The sequence below is a fragment of the Rousettus aegyptiacus genome, unplaced genomic scaffold, assembly GCF_014176215.1.
Source record: "Rousettus aegyptiacus isolate mRouAeg1 unplaced genomic scaffold, mRouAeg1.p scaffold_m13_p_1, whole genome shotgun sequence".
Lineage (NCBI taxonomy): Eukaryota > Metazoa > Chordata > Mammalia > Chiroptera > Pteropodidae > Rousettus > Rousettus aegyptiacus.
The window spans coordinates 22,269,131-22,288,691 of NW_023416284.1; the positions used below are offsets into that span (position 1 = coordinate 22,269,131).

At 33.9% G+C, this 19,561-nt stretch overlaps 1 protein-coding gene across 6 annotated transcripts in view; it reads left to right on the forward strand.

Annotated features, from left to right (window-relative positions):
• The window catches only part of ZMYM4 (zinc finger MYM-type containing 4), a 143,416-nt gene that overhangs the window by 113,076 nt on the left and 10,779 nt on the right, over window positions 1-19,561 (forward strand). For 3 of the 6 annotated variants that reach the window (XR_004954261.1, XR_004954262.1, XM_036231549.1), the window contains exons 27-30: window positions 12,191-12,302; window positions 13,762-14,010; window positions 15,710-15,839; window positions 16,744-16,882. Coding sequence is in view for 4 of the 6 variants with exons in the window: in XM_036231549.1 (XP_036087442.1) it covers window positions 12,191-12,302; window positions 13,762-14,010; window positions 15,710-15,839; window positions 16,744-16,882 (630 nt within the window). In the remaining 2 variants the exon portion in view is untranslated. Of the gene's footprint in view, window positions 1-12,190; window positions 12,303-13,761; window positions 14,011-15,709; window positions 15,840-16,743; window positions 19,391-19,561 lie in introns of those variants that run through there. The other 3 variants (XM_016147263.2, XM_016147261.2, XM_016147265.2) reach the window with 1 other exon arrangement.

Sequence of the window (19,561 nt, forward strand, 5' to 3'; positions counted from 1 at the left end):
TAAAGTTGTATGTTTGTAGTCAATGAATATTGTTTATAAAGTGGCTTTCTAGTAACATGTAAAAATATTAATATTAAAGCATTAAATGAAAAAGAGTACAAATTCTATGTATATCACTATATGTTAACATATAGTGATTTAAAAGTCACATAAATGTAACAAAATGAAATGTACCAAAAATGTTTATGATGGTTATTATCTAGGGTGATAGAACTCTGTGTGTTGACTTTTTCTTTATTTGCCAAATTTTCTTCCATTTATGGGGTGGTGTTATTTTATTGAAGCATTTATTTTTAAAGTTTTATTCCCTAACTTACATACAGAAATGCAATCTCAGGTGGCAGCAAAACAAAATGGATCTCTGCATCTTCTACCCCCCTGACCATGTGCTTATATCTTATAAGCAGTGAGAATTCATGGAGGATCAAAGGAATCAGGTGCCAGGAGGCTCTGGTGCTAGAGCAAGTTGAGCAATAACATTGAGGGCAACTTGCCCAAGAGACAGAACAGATGGAAATTCTGTGATATGCCCAGAGCTCTCTGTACATACTGCAGCACTCACATGGGGGCAGGAGAGAAGGGTTAAGGGTCCAGGTTCACCCAGATGTCAAGATGGCAGATTAGCTTTAAGGCAGAGTTAGCTCTGTCCACACAAATGGTTATAATAATTTAAAATTTTACTAGCTAACAGTGTGTGAACACTCGTTTTGTGTGAGTCGTCTTCACCACTCCTTTTTAATATTTATTATTCTGAGTTTTTAAAAATGGCATCTTGTGGCTTCAATTTATATTTTTCCATCTTTTGTGAAGTAGAGTATCTTTTTATGTTGATCATTTGGATTTTACCTTTTTATCTATAGAAACTTTTTTATATTGGAGATATTTAATATAAGCATTTGAAATAAATTTTTCTAGTATATATATTTTTAATATCGAAAAATAGGTTTATTATTTTATATTAAATTTATTGTGATGACATTGGTTAACAAAGTTATATATGTCTCAAACGTACAATTCAATAATACGTCATAGGCATATTGCATTGTATGTTTACCATACAGTAAATTTCCTTCTTTCACCATATATTTGACCTCCCCCCCCCCACCCTTATCTATTTCTGGTAACCACTGAACTGTTGTCCCTGTCCATGAGTCTCTGTCTTGTTTGTTTGTTGATTTTAGGTTTATATCCTACATATAAGTGAGATCATAGATTTCCTTTTTTGTTTTTAATTTATTTATTTTTTATGGTGACATCAGTTAGCAAAATTCATAAATTTCATCTGTACACTTTAACAGTAAGGCATATATATATTTACACACTGTGTTCGCCTCTTATGGTTAGATTTCTTTTTGTCACCACATATTTGACCCCCTTTACCCTGACTTCCTCCCCCATCCTTCCCTACCCTCTACCCTCTGCTAACCACAAGTCCATTCATGTTCATGAATCTCTGTTTGCTCAATTGTTGCTTTTAGGCTTATATCCCACATATAAGTGATATCATGTGATTTTCAACTTTTTCTGTCTGGCTTATTTCGCTTAGCATGATTATCTTGAGGTCCATCCACTTTGTCGCAAATGGCAGTATTTCATCTCTTCTTATGGCTGAGTCATATTCCATTGTGTATATGTACCACAGCTTCTTTAGCCAGTCATCTATCATAGGATGCTTCGGTTGCTTCTATGTCCTGGCTACTGTGAATAATGCTGCTATGAGCATCAGTGTGCAAATATATTTACGGAAATGAGTTTTCAAGTCTTTGTGTTAAATACCCAGTAGAGGGATTGCTGGATCATATGAGATACATTCTTAGATTTTTAAGGCACTTCCATACTGTTTTCCATAGTGGCTATACCAATTTGCAGTCCCACCAGCAGTGTATGAGGGTTCCCTTTTCTCCACATCCTCTACAACATTTGTTATTACTTGTCCTGTTGATTATAACTATTCTAACAGGTATGAGATGGTATCTGATTGTGGTTTTGATTTGCTTACCTTGTTGACGGTTTCTTTCAGTGAGCAGAAGCTTTTTAGTTTGATATAGTCCCATTCATTTATTTTAGCTTTTATTTCCCTTGCTTCTGAGGTCAAATCCATAAAATCCTCTTTAAGTCCAAGGTCCTTGAGTTTAGTTCCTATTTTTTCTTCTATGCATTTTATTATTTCAAGTCTTATATTTAGGTCCTTAATCCATTTAAGTTGATTTTGGTGTGTTGTGATAGACAAAAGTCTAGTTTCATTCTTTTGCAGGTGGCTTTGCAGTTTTCCCAGCGCCATTTATTCAAGAAGATTTCCTTTCTCCACTGTATGTTTTTGGTTTTTGTTGAAAATTATTTGCCCATATAAATATGGGTTTACTTCCGGATTCTCGATTCTGTTCCATTGGTTCATGTGTCTGTTTTTCTGCCATTACTATGTTGTTTTGATTATTGTCACTTTGTGGTATATTTTGAAGTCGGGCAGAGTGATATCTCCAGCCTTGTTCATTTTTCTCAGGATTACTTTGGCAATTTGGAGTCTTTTGTGCTTCCATGCGAATCTTATGATTTTTCATTCTATTTCTTCAAAAAATACTGATGGGATTTTGATGGGGGGATTGCGTTAAATCTGTATAACGCTTTAGGTGATATGGTCATTTTAACTATGTTGAGTCTTCCAAACCAAGAACACAGAATATCTTTATATCTTCTTTGACTTCTATTCATTATATAGGTCCTTCACATGTTTTGTTAAATTTATTCCTAGGTGTTTTATTCTTTTTGTTGCAGTTGCAAAAGAATTTATTTTTTCAACTTCTTTTCCTGACACTTTGTTGTTCGAGTATAAGAGCGCTATGGATTTTTGAATAGCGATTTTGTATCCAGAAACTTTACTGTATTTGCTTACTGTTTCTAGTAGGGTGTTTGTGGAGTCTTTAGGATTTTCTATATAGAGAATCATGTCATCTGCAAATAGTGACAGTTTGACTTCTTCATTTCTTATTTAGATCCCTTTTATTTCTTTCTCTTGCCTGATTGCACTCACTAGGACCTCCAGTGTTACATTGAATAAGAGTGGCAATAGTGGACAGCCTCGCCTTGTTCCTCATCTTAGAGGGAAGATTGTTAGTTTTTCACCATTAAGTATAATGTTAGTTGAGGTTTTTCATAGATGGTCTTTATTATGTTAAGGCAATTTTCTTCTATACCGATTTTGTTAAGTACTTTGATCATAAATAGATGCTGTATCTTGTCACAGGCTTTTTCTGCATCTATTGATAAGATCATATGATTCTTATTTTTAAAATTTGTTTATGTGGTGTATCACATTAATGGATTTGCGTATGTCGAACCATCCCTGTGACTCTGGGATGAAACCCACTTGATCGTAGTGTATAATCCTTTTAGTATGTTACTGTATTGGGTTTGTTAGTATCTTATTTAGGATTTTTGCATCTGTGTTTATGAGAGATATTGGTCTGCAGTTTTCTTTTTTTGTGTTATCTTTACCAGGTTTTGGTATCAGGATAATACTGGCCTCAAAAAATAAGTTGGGAATTATTGCCTCCTCTTACATTTTTTGGAAGAGTTTGAGGAGAATAGGTATTAAGTCTTCTTTGAATGTTTGGTAGAATTCACTGGTGAAGCCATCTGGTCCTCGACTTTTACTTTTTGGTAGGTTTTTCATACTTGTTTCAATTTCCATACTGCTGATCGGTCTGTTTAGATTTTCCAGTTCTTTTTGACTCAGTCCAGGAAGGTTGTATTTTTCTAAGAATTGGTCCATTTCTTCTAGGTTATTAAATTTGGTATTATATACTTTTCTTAGTATTCTTGTATAATCCTTTGTATTTTGTCATAATTTCCCCACTTTCATCCCTGATTTTGTTTATTTGTGTCCTTTGTTTTTTCTTTAGTGAGTCTAGCCAGTGGCTTGTCAATTTTAGTAACCTTCTCAAAGAACCAGCTCTTCATTTCATTTATTCATTCTATTTTTTTATTTTCGTTTTCAGTTGCATTTATTTCTGCTCTAATTTTGATTATTTCTTTCCTTCTGCTGACTTTAGGCTTTATTTGTTCTTCCTTTTCTAGTTTGTTAAGATGAAACATTAGGTGTTTATTTGGGCTCATTCTTGCTTTTGGAGATAGACCTGTAAAGATATGAATATCCCTCTTATGACCACTTTGCTGTGTCTCAAAGGTTTTGATATGTTGTAATAGCATTATCATTCATTTCTATGTATCTCTTTATCTCTGTTTTTGTTTCTTCTCTGACCCAATTATTCAGTAGATGTTGTTTAATCTCCATGTATTTGTGTTTCTTCCTGTTTTCTTTTTGCAGTTGATCTCTAGTTTTAAAGCATTATGATCAGAGAATATGGTTGGTATGATTTCAACTCACTTATATTTGTTGAAACTATCTCTGTGTCTCAGTATATAGTCAGTCCTTGAGAATGTTCCATGTGTGCTAGAGAAGAATGTATAAGCACCTGTTTTGGGTTGGAAGGTTCTGTAAACGTCAGTTATGTCCAGTTGGTCTAATGTGTCATTTAAAGATTTTATTTCCTTATTGATCTTCTGTTTGGATGATCTGTCCATATCTGACATAGTAGGGTATTTAGGTCCCTACTATGACAATGTTTTGGTCTCTTTCTCCCTTTAGTTCTATTAGTAATAGCTTTACATATTTCTGGGCTCCCTGATCGGGAGCATAGATATTAATAAGTGTTATGTCTTCTTGGTGCATGATTCCCTTTATCATTATGAAGTGTCCCTCAGTATCTTTCTCTACCTTTTTTATTTTGAAGTCTGTTTTGTCTGATATTAGTACCACTATTCCCGCTTTTCTCTGGATGCCATTTGCTTGAAATATCATGTTCCACCCTTTCACTTTGAGTCTATGTTTGTCTTTGGAGCTGAGATGTGTCTCCTGGAGGCAGCATATGGTAGGGTTTTGTTTTTAGATCCATTCTGCAATTCCGTGCCTTTTTATTGGTGAGTTCAGTCCATTAACATTTAGGGTGATTATTGAGATATGAGGTCTTCTTATAGCCATTTTATCTTTTGCTTTCTGGTAGCTTGGTGTTTCCCTTGCTTCCTTTTCCTTATGTTTCTATTTTCTTTATTTTGGTTGGCTTTCGTGGGTTTTCGGTTCTTCTTTGTTTTATGTTAAATACTTACGTTCTGAATCTTTGGTATGTGGTTACTATTACAAATATGAAAAGGATAGTTATATATATTCAGTTGTCCATTTTCTCCATTTTCTTCTGCACATGCCTTGTCTCTATTCCCCTTTGCAAATTGGGGTCTTCGACTCCTCCCCTTTTCAGTCATTGTTATCTCAATTTGTCCCTATGTATGCTGAATGTTCATTACTACCTTGCTATAGTGATTCTCTTAATTTTTAAGTTTATAATGTCCTATTCTTAGTAAGGGTTGCACTCCTCTGCTTCTATTTGCCTGATAGTCACCTTACTCCTAATTATGTTTTCGTGTTTTCTTTTTGGTCATTTTGTTTTAGGTGAGCTGACCCCTTTTCAGTATTTCCTGTAGTGAAGTCTTCATGGTGGAGAATTCCCTCAATTTTTGTATGTCTGGAAAGGTCTTTATTTCTCCTTCGTATCTAAAAGAGAGCTTAGCTGGATAAATCATTCTAGGCTAGTAATTCCTTTCACTTAATATTTTAAATATTTGATTCTACTCCTTTCTGGCTGGTAAGGTCTGTGCTAAGGAGTCCGAGGATAATCTAATGGGTTTTCCTTTTTAAGTTACCGTCGTCGTCTTTCTGGCTGCCCTGAGAATGGTGTCTTTGTCATTGATTTTTGATAATTTTATTATGTGTCTCAGTGAAGGCCTTTTTGAATTGAGATAATAGGGTTTTCTGTTGACTTCTTGAATTCCAGGCTCCAGCTCATTCCTTAGATTTGGGAAATTCTTGTCAACTATTTGTGTGAAAATGCTTTCTACTCCCTGTTCCATTTCCTCGCCTTTGATAATGCCTATTATTCTTATGTTTCCTCTCCTGATGATATCAGCTATTTCTTGTATTTCTCTTTATTTTTCATTCTTCGGTTTCTCTCTTCTTCCTTCTGATTTATTTCTAGATTTTTGTCTTTGATATCACTGATCCTTTCCTCCATTTGGTCTACCGCATTTCCCAAGCTTACTATTTCATTTTTCAACTTTTGCAGTGTCTTTTTTTTTTTTTTTTTAAATCTCCAGAAAATCTATTCTGTTCTTTTCGAGGGTTTTAGTCTTCTTGCTGTCCTCATCCATGTGCTTTTTCAGTTCTTGAAATCATTGATATGACTTGTTTCGGAACTCACTGAGTTTGTTCAGAAGTACCATCCTGAATTCTGTCATTTTAAGTTACACGTGAGCTTATTTTCTGGAGGTTTTTCTCTTTCTTTCTGAGATGCCTTGTCACCTTGGTTGTTCATGGTGTTTAATGGACTATTTCTCTGCCTGGGCATTAATGGAAATGTATTCTGCTGTTTTTCCATAAAGATTTATTACATAAAGGTTTCTCTGTAGTCTGTTGCCAAAAGGCACTTTTCTTTTAGTTACTAGTAGATGATGTCTAAGTCTCTTGGATCTCTTGGATCCCAGCCTTAACAATGCCTTTTTATTTTTGTGAAGGTATTTAATCACTCTCACTACCTTCATTCTCTGTCCCTGTCAGTGTTAGTGACAGTTTCGGTAACATTTGCTCAGATTCCCCTGGGGTTCTGCAGTTTTGTTTTCGGGGGATATGGGGGAGGGGAACTGCAGCTCAGCCTCAGTTTTGCAGCCACACCTGGTAAAAATCAACTGTTGTTTCTGCTGTCCTGCTTCTCTAGTTTTCTGCCCTGGTGACTGGGCCCTGTCACTGGCTGTGTGGAGCTCACAGCACTCCTATGCAGGGCTGTTCAGAGAACCTGCTGCACCTTTTCCCCTCTTCCTCCTCTTACAGGGAGCTCTGGTGGCTGCAAGAGGCAGATTCTTTATTTCTCACTGTCTAGTGCCCGATATCTAGGATTCTAAACTGTGGTAGCTCTATGCATAGATCCCATGCTCAGACATCCTAGTGTACAGCCTGGGTGTTTTTTGTTGAGTCTTAGAAGTTCAGCTTGTTGTTTCAAGGGGAGAGATCTGGGGACATCTCTCGCTCCACCATATTTCATGGATCTCTAGTATATTTTTGTCTTTCAGGTTTTGTTTGTATTTTGCCATTCAAGAAGTTTTCCTTTTTACATAGACCAATACGCAGGTATTTCTCTTTAGAGTTCTGGGTTTTCTATGTTGTTTAGAGTAGTTTTCCTCCTTGTATATTTAAATGTAAATTCTTACAAATTACTGTCTAAAATATTTGGGTTTTTTTTTAGACTGATGTTTTATTACCTCACAAAATGGATTTCATTTTTGTGTATGATGAAAGTATTTCTGATGAATGACATTCTGATAGGTAACTGGTTATATAAGCAACATTTATTTTCCCACAGAATTGAAATGACACCTTGTTATTTAATGATATTTTGATTCCATTACTAGACTTTAAAAGATATTTTTAACGTTAAGATATAAAAGTACTTTTATAGGTTCTTTAACAAGTTTTATTAAGCACCTACCATGTGCTGTGCGTGCATTTTGCATAGGTAAAAATTGTGAAGATTCTAGACACTTTATACTCTTGGAGTTTATAATATTTTGGATCTAAAGAATATTTTCTAATTTTATCAATGCATATTTCAAAAAATAATGTGTTTTGGGGCAGTTATTAATATTCTAATAATTTGAATATAATTAGAACATATGTAGTCATTCCCATGGTTTCAAACAAAAACATTTAAATACTTTATACTTTAAATACACTTCTGCTGTATATTAAATAGACTTAATTTGTGAGACAAATCATAAATAGGGAATATTTTTCTAGTATATTGATCCTGTCATTTGTTGATATTAATAAATGATTGTATAACAGTACTATTAAAAAGAGGCCATAAGTTAACATGTCAGATGATTTTTATAGGAAGTAAATATTATGAACCTTTAACAAGAAATAAACTTTTTCTTGACTGTAAGGAATTTTGAAAGATTATTTATGTTTGTACCTCGAATGTGCTTCTTTTTTATTTTTTCTGATTGTAAAAATAATTATGTTAATTTTGAAAGTACATAACGATGTAAAGAAACTAAATTCAACTATATTAATACCTGGACCACTACTGTTAACATTAGCTGGAAAGGCAGTAATTGGCAAAAGAAACAAATTGGCAAGTTAACAGAAGAAAATCAACAGATTGCTGATATACAAAATACCAGGCTATGTATTAATAAAAGCCCATTTCATGTATTAACTCCATTGTTAGTGTGGCCCTGTGAAATGTAAAACTGTTACCAGTACCATTTTCTGCTGAGAAACTTGAGGCACAATGCGGTAAATAACTTGCGTGAGATCTCAAAGGAAGTAAATGATGGAGTCAAAATATGAACCCAGGTAGTTCAGCTTCATGGTCTGTGGTTATGATCACTATGTTGGACTGCCTCTAATAAAAAAGTTGCTGGGAGTTAGGCTGTAATCAGAAGGAAGTTTTCACCTATCAAATGGATTAAAAATTTGAAGGATTGAAAAGTTTGATAATATCAAGTGTTAGCGGAGATATATATGCACTGTTGGAGGTCTTTTCAGAGAGCAAGTTGACAGTGGGTATTAAAATTTTAAATGCATACAGATTCTTCAGTCCAGCAAATCCGTTGATTATTATCTCTTCCCAAGAAATGCATAGTATGACACATAGTAGTATTTTTCACTGTAACATTGTTTTTAACAGCCAAAAAAAATTGGGAACCCCCTCTAGGTGTTCATTAAAAGAGTGATGGTTTAATCAACTATATCTACTCTATTGAATTCCATACAATAGTTAAAAAGGAATGCATCGCTTCTATAGATATTAACATGGAAAACGCTTAGAGGCATGCATTTTAAAAAGTGACGTGGAAAACTGTATTTGTAGTATGATATTTATATTATGGTAAAATACACATAACAGGATTTACCATTTTAAAGTATACAATTTAGTGGCATTTAATACACTCATGATGTTGTGCACCCATTATCACTATCTAGTTCTAGAACTTTATCACTCTGAATGGAAATCCTCTCCCCTTTAAGCAGTTATCCTCTAATACCTTCTATTACCCCTTCCATTCAGTCTCTGGAAACCATAAATCTGCTTTCTAACTCTAGATTTGAGTATTCCAAATATTTCATATAAGTAGAATTACACAGTATGTGGCCTTCTTTCACTTAACAGTGTTAGTATAAATCAGTACTTTTTACCTGTTAATGGCCAAATAATATTCCATTGTTGGATATACCACATTTTATTTATCCATTCATCTATTCATGGACATTTGAGTTGTTTCCACCTTTCAGCTACTATGAACAGTGCTACTATGAACATTCATATACAAATTGTTTAAACATCTATTTTAAGTTCTTTTGTGTATATGCTTAGGAGTAGAATTGCAGGGTCATGTGGTAACTCTAAGATTAGCTTGTTGAAAAACCACCAAACTGTTTTCCAGCAGCAATGTATGCATTATGTCCACTTCCTTTGTTAACACTTGTTCATTTCAGTTTTTGGTCTTTTTTTAAAGAGCCATCTGGTGGGTATGAGGCAGCCTTTCGTTGTGGTTTTGCTTTGCATTTCCCTAATGACTAATAACATTGAGCATCTTTTCATGTGCTTGTTGGTCATTTGTATATCTTCTTTGAAGAAATGTCCTTTTTGTTGTTGAGTTATAGGATTTCTTTATATATTTTGGATAGTAAGCTCTTATCACATATGCAGCTGGCAAATATTTTTTCCCATCCTCTGGGTTTTCTTTTCACTCTCTTAATAATGTACTTTGATACATAAACATTTTTAATTTTGACAAAGGTCAGTTTATTTTTTCTGTTGTTGCTTGTGCTTTTGGTGTTATATGTAAGAGTCCATTGCCAAATTCAAGTTCACGAAGTTTTACCCCTGTGTTTTAAGAGTTTTATGGTTTTAGCTCTTATGTTTAGGTCTTTGATCCATTGTTAATTCACTTTTATATCATTTGAGTTAGGGATAACTGGATATGTGGATATCCAGTTCTCCCAGTGTCATTTGTTAAAGAGTCTGTTCATTCTATATTGAATGGTCTTGATATCCTTGTCGAAAATTATTTTCCTAAATATGTATGTGTTTATTTGAACTTTTAATTCTAATGTATTGTTCTGTATGGCTCTTCTTTTGGCAGCGCACATACTGTTTTGTTTGCTGTAACTTTGTTATTTTGAAATTGGGAAGTGTGATTCCTCAAGATCCTTTTTGGTATTCTAGATTCCTTGCAATTCCATACAAATTTTAGGATTGGCTTTTCCATTTAAAAAAAAAAAAAAGTTATTGGGATTTTGATGAGATTGAATCAAATTTGCAGATTGCTCTGGGAACTAGTGCCATTTTTACAATATTCTCTTCAGATTCATGAATATGAGCTGTTTTTCTTAGACCTTTAAGTTGTCTCATCAGTTTTTTGTAATTTTAAATGTGTAACTCAGGTATGCCTTGGTTAAATTTATTCTTAAGATTTTATTCCTTCTAATACTATTGTAAATGGAATTGCTTTCTTATTTCCCTTTTGGGTTGTTTATTGCAACTGATATTCTTGTTGCTTATATCATGCAACTTTACTGAATTTCATTTATTAGCTTTAATAAGTAGGTGGAGTTTTTTTTGATTCTGTATATAGGATTATGTTATCTATAAATACAGATACCTTTACTTTTTACTTTCCTATATGAATGCTTATTTCTTTTTCATGGCTGGTTATTTTGATTAGAACTTCCAATACAATGTTTAAGTGGCAGGAGTATGCATTTTTGTCTTGTTCCTGATGTGTAGGAGAAGTGATTAAGAAAGCAAAAACCATGTGTTTTATATGTACTCATATATTTGAGTAAATGTATAAAATTCAACCATATGTATTTAAAAGGAATTTTATTTTAAATATTGAAATACTCCTGAATGACAACAGTATTTGTCTTTGCGTAGTATTTGAGTATGGTTTTCTTCAACTTTTTCTGTATTTTAAACTGCGCAATGAGTATATATTTTTAAGTTGACCAAATAACTTTATGAAAAGAAGAAATAGAAGAATTTTCAACAACAAAACTGTAACATGGCAGTACAATTATAAATTGCCTTTGAAGAGGACTGTAAAAATACACATTGAAATGTTTCATTTTTATTAGCCAGAATGAATTTAAATGGAAATAAAAATTTTCTCCAAGTCATACATTGATAGACAAGGAGGAATCCAATATAGTCATAGATAAGTAAACATAAAACACCAAATCTTAAAAATACCAGAAGATTTTTAGCATGTAATTGTACATTACCTTGTGTTGCTCTATTAAATGCTCATCATATATTCCTGATTTTATCTGACCTGATCTGCACCTTCAAAATGTGTGTGTGTGTTTAACATTTCACCCAAGCTGTTGCTTATTTCTCTTCCTGTGATATGGTTCTTGAAGGTTATAATTAGCATAATTTTACATCCTACAATTAGACTTCAACTTTTTGAAGACTGCGTTGTAGGGCAGAGAGTTGAGAGCTGTGATTAGAAGGCTCCAAGTAAATAGTCTCTGAATTTGAACATCCTCAGGTCACCTGACAATTGGCTAACTATTATTTCAGGAAGTGATCTTATAACTAGGCTAAAAAACAAAAACTTCTGAGAGCAGCACACTTAAAGATACATACTGTGAATTAGAAAAATGATTTGGAAATACAAATTAGAACCAATTTTTAGTTATGTCAGTTTCATAATGTGAGTAAAAGTACTTATATTGTTATAATTTTTCTGTATCCATGATTTGAAAAGGAAATAGAAAACTTTACCTTGTAAACTCATGATCGTGATGATGTCAGAACATATGAAAGAGATCCTTAGCTTGAATCCTGGTATTTTAACATATATCCTTAAAATGGTTCACAATATTGTAAGGGCAGAAATTAAGGGTAAACAATATTTCTTAAAATAATCTTTTTTCAGTTATTAATTTTTTAGAAATTAAATTTATTGGGGCAATATTGATTAATAACATTAGATAAGTTTTACTTAAAATAACCTTTTTTAAAAATTGTATTTTCTTTGTATCAACCTATGTTTCCATTCTTTTCTCTTGTAGTACCTGTTTGAAAATGGTAGAATAGATAACATTTTTACAGAACCCTATTCCAGGTTTATGATTGAACTTACCAAACTCTTGAAAATATGGGAACCTACAATACTTCCTAATGGTAGGATGATTATTTTTTATTTTGATCGTTTTCATGATATGCCTTCTTAAATTGCTTAAGTGGTATGATTATCTTTATAAATTAGTTTTTTTCTTTTTGTCCTGATTAGTAACATATTTAGGCTTTTGAGGAGAAAGTCTTTGGTTTATTATTGATTATTTTAGTAAAATTGTAACTTCCAAACAGTATATGTATAGATATTAATTGTTGAAAATAAACTACTGGAGGTTACATTTACTTTTTTAGAAGCTGTTTTTAATTTGATAGTGTTGGTAAAGTTGTACCCTGTATGATAACTGCTACATGTTCTACTTCTAGCCTGTTAGCAGTGGTTTATAAGAAATACTGAAAGCTGGTTGTTGAGAGTTAAGTCTTCATCCTCAAATTGTCTTTGGCTATGCATCGTTGGACAAGTCCCTAATTCACTCCTTGTCTCAGTCTGTTCAGCTGTGAATGGAGAGGTTGAATGTGATTCTCTGGAATTTGTTCTCCTTTCTTTTGGGCTACAGAGCACCTTTTGAAGCATTCTAAACAGCCTGGTGGCTTGATGCTTTTAGCATTCAAAGTAGAGGCTAGGGACATAGATTTGGAAGTAATAAATTCATGTCAGTGGATAGTCTCTCAAGAATAGAATGCAGAATCAGCAATAAAGAGGATTGGGAGAGAACATGAGGAAAGACCAGCATTTAAGGTGTGTCTTGAGGAAGGTGTGTTTAAAGGTACACTTTTAATTCTTCTGCAAGATCTCTGCTTTTCAAGAAAAACCTCAGATAAGTTATCATGAAGTAGTCACTCTCAATGTAAATTTAAAATAATAGGAGGTGGAAGGGAGGGAGAGCGCAGTCTGCTTTCTAATGATCTTAGCTAAATGAAACCGAACCAGTTAACTTAACTAAGCATAATGATCACAAACAAGAGTCTGCAATGTGTGGCCTATAGTTTGCTACCTGTTTCTATATTTTACTCCATGAGCTAAAAATAATTTTTACATTTTAAATGGTTTAGAAAAAAAATCTAAAGAATAGTATTTTGTGGCATGTGGAAATTACATGAAATTCACATAGGTGTTTATAAATAAATTTTGTTTGCATGTTATAGCCTCACCTATTTATGTATTGTCTACAGCTCCTTCTGCAACAAGAAGGTTGTTCAGAGCCTATATGTCCCACAGTGCTTAAAATATTTACCATCTGGCTCTTTACAGAAAAAGTTTGCCAACCCCTGTTCTAAAATAACAATAGATTAAAATTGTTTCACGGGAATGCTCATTGTCTGCTTCAGTGAAATCATTTGCCCTTTCTTTGTGGTACCTTTTCTGTTTTTCTGTGTAAGGAAGAGGAAGAAAGAGAGGAACAGTCAGTCTTCTCCTTCATATATTCCTGTCTGAGAATTTGAGAAATTAGTCTTATTTAATAGGAGCTTAGTACTGTTTTTCTTTTCCCCACCCCCTTCTCTCCAGGTTACATGTTCTCTCGCATTGAAGAAGAGCATTTGTGGGAGTGCAAACAGCTGGGCGCTTACTCACCAATCGTCCTCCTGAACACCCTCCTTTTCTTCAATACCAAATACTTTCAACTAAAGAATGTTACTGAGCACTTGAAGCTTTCCTTTGCCCATGTGATGAGACGGACCAGGATTTTGAAATATAGTACCAAGATGACATACCTGAGGTTCTTCCCACCTTTACAAAAGCCAGAGTCAGAACCAGGTGTGTGGTGGAGTTTGTGAGATTTCTGTTGAAGTCTTATTAGTATCCAAATAGAAACTAATTGCAGAAAGTTAATCATAAATTCTAGACATGGAATAGTGTAGCTTTGGTTTAACATGTAAATGCTTTTTGTTATTGACAGGGCTGAGTTCAAGGCTTTTCTCAAAAATGAGAGGAATCACTTGCTTCATTATACTTTTACTGGCTTTTAAATTAGAAATTCTGATTTCATTGCCTCGGATAGAGCCCAAATAAATTTTCTTTTAAAATTTCCCAGGGAATTTAAATATACAACCAAGGTTGAGAATCACTGATAAAAGGCAACAGAGGAGTCAACTGCTAGTTAAAAGGAATCTAGAGAATTTTCAATCTACTTTTTCTAATTATTTTATTTTTTTGAACACAGCACTTTTTAGTTAATATCAATTGTCAAATTCCAAAGGAACTTAGAAGATGACCTAGAGTATACTGCTTTTGTACACAGCAAAATATCAGTGGCAACAATTTTATTAGAAGGTTTATGGTGCATTCCAAAAACAACCTATTAAATAATAAACTAGTTTGTTTTTAATGTTTAAAAAAATCAATATTGTTATTGTGGAAGTAGCAAAGTTCTCAAAATCATGTTATTACTTCCTTGGACGAAGAGTGAAATATGTATTTTGAATGTGAGAATTTAAAATTACTGGAACTAAAATCTTAAAGAATAATTGTGTTCATCTTTGTGTTAACTTTTTCCTCAGTTGTTCCTTTACTTTAGAAAATATTAAGATTTTTTTTTTTTTTACCATGTGCCATTTCTGTTTCTTTTGATTCATTCATATATATCCCATTTTGTGGTCTTAATTGATATTAATTGAGGGGAGGGAGAGGCAATCAGGTAGCATTTTCCTGTTTTCTGATTAGGTGCTTGATAAGATTGGTAATAGTTCAGCTTCTTTTCTGAATGATTAGCAAAAGTCTATTTAGGTAGACTCTAAATAGAAAACTGGTGTGAATTTTAAGTAATAACTAATTCAGGAAGCAAGGGAAAGTTCTGTGCCAGTTGTTAAGAACAACCGTAAAAAAAAGAAGAAGAAAACCTTTTTCCTCACTTGCTCAGTTCACCTATTACTCTCTGGGGTATTGAATGGAGAAAGTGGAAAAGAAACAGTCCACTTTCCATGTCTTCACCCTTGGCCTCTGCAAAAATGTGTTGGTGAAAAAAAGTTCGCTCTTATCAAATCAAATGCTCACTTTACTGAGAATTTATTTTCCCAACAAAGATTCCATTTCTCATACTGTGGCGTATAAAAGCCCAGTGGGCACTGGTGCCCCATAGTAGAAATATTTTCAGATAAAAAGATAATGACTTCTATCTAGATGTTGACTATAGTAGAAAAATACATGAAACCCTTAAGAACTGTACGCCTAATAAAATCTCTTAAAGTCAGGCTCAGAATTGAGACACACTTTCCAGCACCATGCTTTTTGCCATGCTGCCCCCACTTTGATGAGCAGGGGAACATAACTTTTATAGGACAGGGACTTTGTTTTGTTAAATGCTGTTAACCCAGCACTTAAAATAATATCTAACAGCTCCATAAGATGCTCAGTAAATATTTGTTTAGTCCGTAAATGAAAGGAAGAGGTAGAGACTGACAATTCTGACTGGAAACAAAGCAGAAATAATCTTTTGATAATTATTTTCTGCCTCAAGATAAACTAACTGTTGGCAAGAGAAAACGAAATGAAGATGATGAGGTTCCAGTGGGTGTGGAGATGGCAGAGAATACTGACAACCCATTAAGATGCCCAGTCCGACTTTATGAATTTTACTTGTCAAAATGGTAAGTGATCTTCCTCTGTACTAGTTAGTTATAGCACACTTCAAAAAGTGGTTAACATAATTTGTATTTCATATGCTTGAATATCAGAAATCTAGCTTGCTTGTGACCAAAGTCAAAGTTTGAAGAGAAAGAATTACCTAATTTTATTATTTTCCCATTCTCGTATCTTCCTGGTTTTTGAGCCAAGAAACAAATTGCTTTATGTTGATAAACTTTTTCCTGAAAATTTCTTAAAAAGCAAGAGTAAGAATCCCTTCCATTGTTTGGTCTTTACAACTGTTGCTCAACCTTTATGTGATATCTAAACAGCTATGATTTTATTATTTATATAGAAGAGCTGTTTAGAGGAGTGGTTGCACTGCTAAACCTATAAATAGACTATTTTTTAAATAATTGGAAATTTTTGAGTGGTATTTTTCTACCAGAAACTTTATGACTTTAGAGTTATAAGATCTACACTAAAGCACTTTTTTCTCAAAGAAATATAACAACTGGGGTTGCCCTTTTATAATGTATATCAAGTGCTCCTAGGGTTCATTCCAGGATAATGGGTGCTGAGCATATATGGTTCTTAGCCATATTGTCACATTAAGTTGACATTAATAATGTTTTCAGTACTAAAGTTTGTGAAAGATTTATACTTTGTCTTCTATTAACATTATACTCACTTTCAAGCCAGTGTGATTTCTTGAGTGTGGGAGAAAAGATATGGAGTTCCAGGTTGCTCCTGGGAGGGAAAATGCCTATAAACTTGGTCATCTTGGTGGGTACGTTGCTTATCTTGGTATGTATTAGTCACAGTAGGGGAAAGTTGAGAGCCATTACATTAAAGAGTAATTATGTATTTCCTGTAACTATCTAATCCCCAATTTTTTTTTCTTTTTTCTTTTTTCCTTGTGGATAGTTCTGAGAGTGTGAAGCAGAGGAATGATGTATTTTACCTTCAACCCGAGCGTTCCTGTGTTCCGAATAGCCCCATGTGGTACTCCACATTCCCGATAGACCCTGGGACCCTGGACACCATGTTAACACGTATTCTCATGGTGAGGGAGGTACACGAAGAACTTGCCAAAGCCAAATCTGAAGACTCTGATGTTGAATTATCAGATTAACGCAGAAGTGGGGTTCCTATTTTCATACACATTGGTATGCACCAAACTGTGAATGCATCCAGCTTTGGAAAACGATGTATAAGTCCAAGTCCTCTTGACTTGATTATAAGATAATGGAAAACAGACGACTCGTGAACCACAGTGTGGATGTACAAATGAAAATTGAAGGAAAGAATGTGAACTGAGAAATGTTGTTCTTTGGCAGTGATATAGTTCTTAGACATCTTCAGAATGACTAACCAGTTTCTCTGAGTGGTGCATAATCTTATTTTGTTTGGGAATAACAAATTGTGGAATATTTTTAAGGAAAATTGTTGTATAAAACTCTACCATAGTAACCTTAGACCTTAGAGAGGTAGCTTTGGAGTGAAATGTTGGCTGCAATAGGCTACTTGGGAAGCCCTATGTAAAAGTCAGAGGAGAAATCAGTATAGAGCTAAGAGTGACACATCAGATGAGGACCTGGGACCCAGACTTGAAGACCCAATAAAAATACTACACTTTTTTTAAAAGGTAGAGAGTAAAGTGGTCTTGATTTTGATTTCACTGCCAAGCCAATTCTGTGAAGGGTAGAAGCCCTCTGGTGCTTTTGCCATGGGCCCCTCACATCAGGGAAAAAGGCCTTCATTGCTGTTCACGCAGTAATGTGTCGCTTTTACTTTCTGGGTCTAGCCTTCTCAGCTGTGGGTCTGGATGTGGGCAAATTAGGTAAAGGGGCTGAAACTCTACAATCTGATTATACACAGAAAATCCATGGAGCCCATTAGACCCCAAGTGTCTTGAAATGTTTCTAGAGAATCCACTAAAATGCCCACTTCTCTGGGTGTCAGCCTTTATTGCTGCTGTCTCATAGCATGAGCTGTGGTACACAGAAATGGGAGTTCTCCTTTTGTTCTCATTTTATCCCCAAATGGCAGCTTTTCTCCCATTGTTTTATCTTCCTGGTTCCTAAATAATTTCTCTTATTTTGTCTTTTGCACCAGTTTCTGGAGGCCCTTGTCATTTCAAAGGGGATAGTCTCCTTACTCTGGCAAACCTGTGGATATTTCCACAAAGACACAGTATTATTTAGCTATCAGAATTATGGTAGAAAAGATCCTAGTATGTTCATATATAAAGCATTTGGAAGATGACCTTGTTGTCCTAAGAAACTTGAAAATAGGGAGTCTGGGGTTAGGATACAAAGATATTGACTGTCTTGCATATCCACAAGCAGATCTTTTTATAGCATTATTCCAAACTCTAGCTGTTTTAGTGGTTCTATGAGGATTGCAAGTCATAGGTGTGTTTGACATATCAATCCATCTCCCTCATCTCCATTCTCAGTTTCTTCCCCATAGAATTTTGAATCAAAGTTTTTATGATGTTGGCTGATGACAGAACTTCTTTAGCAGAGGTTAATTTGACCCTGTAATAAAATTAGAGAAGTCCAAAAAACCTCTTAGAAATTTTAACCTTCAAAGACTTTTCAATATTTCCCATTTTTTAGATGGGAGTGGCAGGGTTATTTTTTGTTTTGTTTTGTTTTTGTTTTTGTTTTTCAATGAATAAGTGAAAGTTATTTAACTACAATAAAAATTTAAAAATAGGCCTTTTGAACATTGTGTACTTGATGGTTCTGTCCCTCTGCCTGTAACAAATTTCGTTTTTGTTACCGAGAACTGTGTGAAAGAAAGAAGTAAATCTGCCCCGATTCTGTATGATTAATTCCATCTGTGTTTGTCATTTCTGATTGGAATACTTCTTACTTCCAGACCTTGTTTGATATGGCGGAAAAACAATTGGATTGTCTCATAAGTCTGCCAATAAATGGTCCAGAAACTTCAGGTGTAATAGTTCCCACTATATGAACTTTATGGTTTGTATAAACTAACATTTCCCCCTCTGTAGTTGTATGAAAAACAAATATTCTTTACACAGTAGATAAATTGTTATAAAACATCAGAAAGAAAAACATCTGTATCTTTTAACTGAGAACAGCCAATACCCCGGTAAATGATCGTCTTGAGATTTAAATTGCATGTTAGCCCACAAAGTTGTCCTGACTAAATTCGTAAAAGGAAATATTAATTATTGGTCATTCCTTATAAGCGTAGCTGTTGATACGTGTGTCCAATTATTTGCTTTTAAAATTTTTATTAAAATTAAGTAAAATTACATTTTTTTTCCCCAGGGGAGGAAAAAAACGAGAAACATCTAAATTATCCTTTCTGTTTTTTGTTTTTTAACCAGTTTTGGGTTTTCCCCTTGCAGAAACCACAGAAATATTCCCTTAGAATAAAATAGTATATTTGTATTTGATGGGTGAGTTATTCTTTTTCTTTATGTCTTGAAAGAATTTAAAGTATTTTTTTTCTGCTTGATCCTATTGGTATGACCCAACAGATGGTATATAACAAAGAAAGAGCAGTTTTCAGAAAATAAATTGTTTGGTATTTACTCAGTCCAGTAAACATATTGTTTTCATTACAGTCTATTCAGTTGTTTATTCCATCAAAAGACTTGTTCCCATTTTTAGTTAACTTACTAAGTATATTCAAAGCTCTAAAAGCTAGAATTATCAGGTATATTGTATGTATTTTGTCTTCACACAAACTTTGATATTAACAA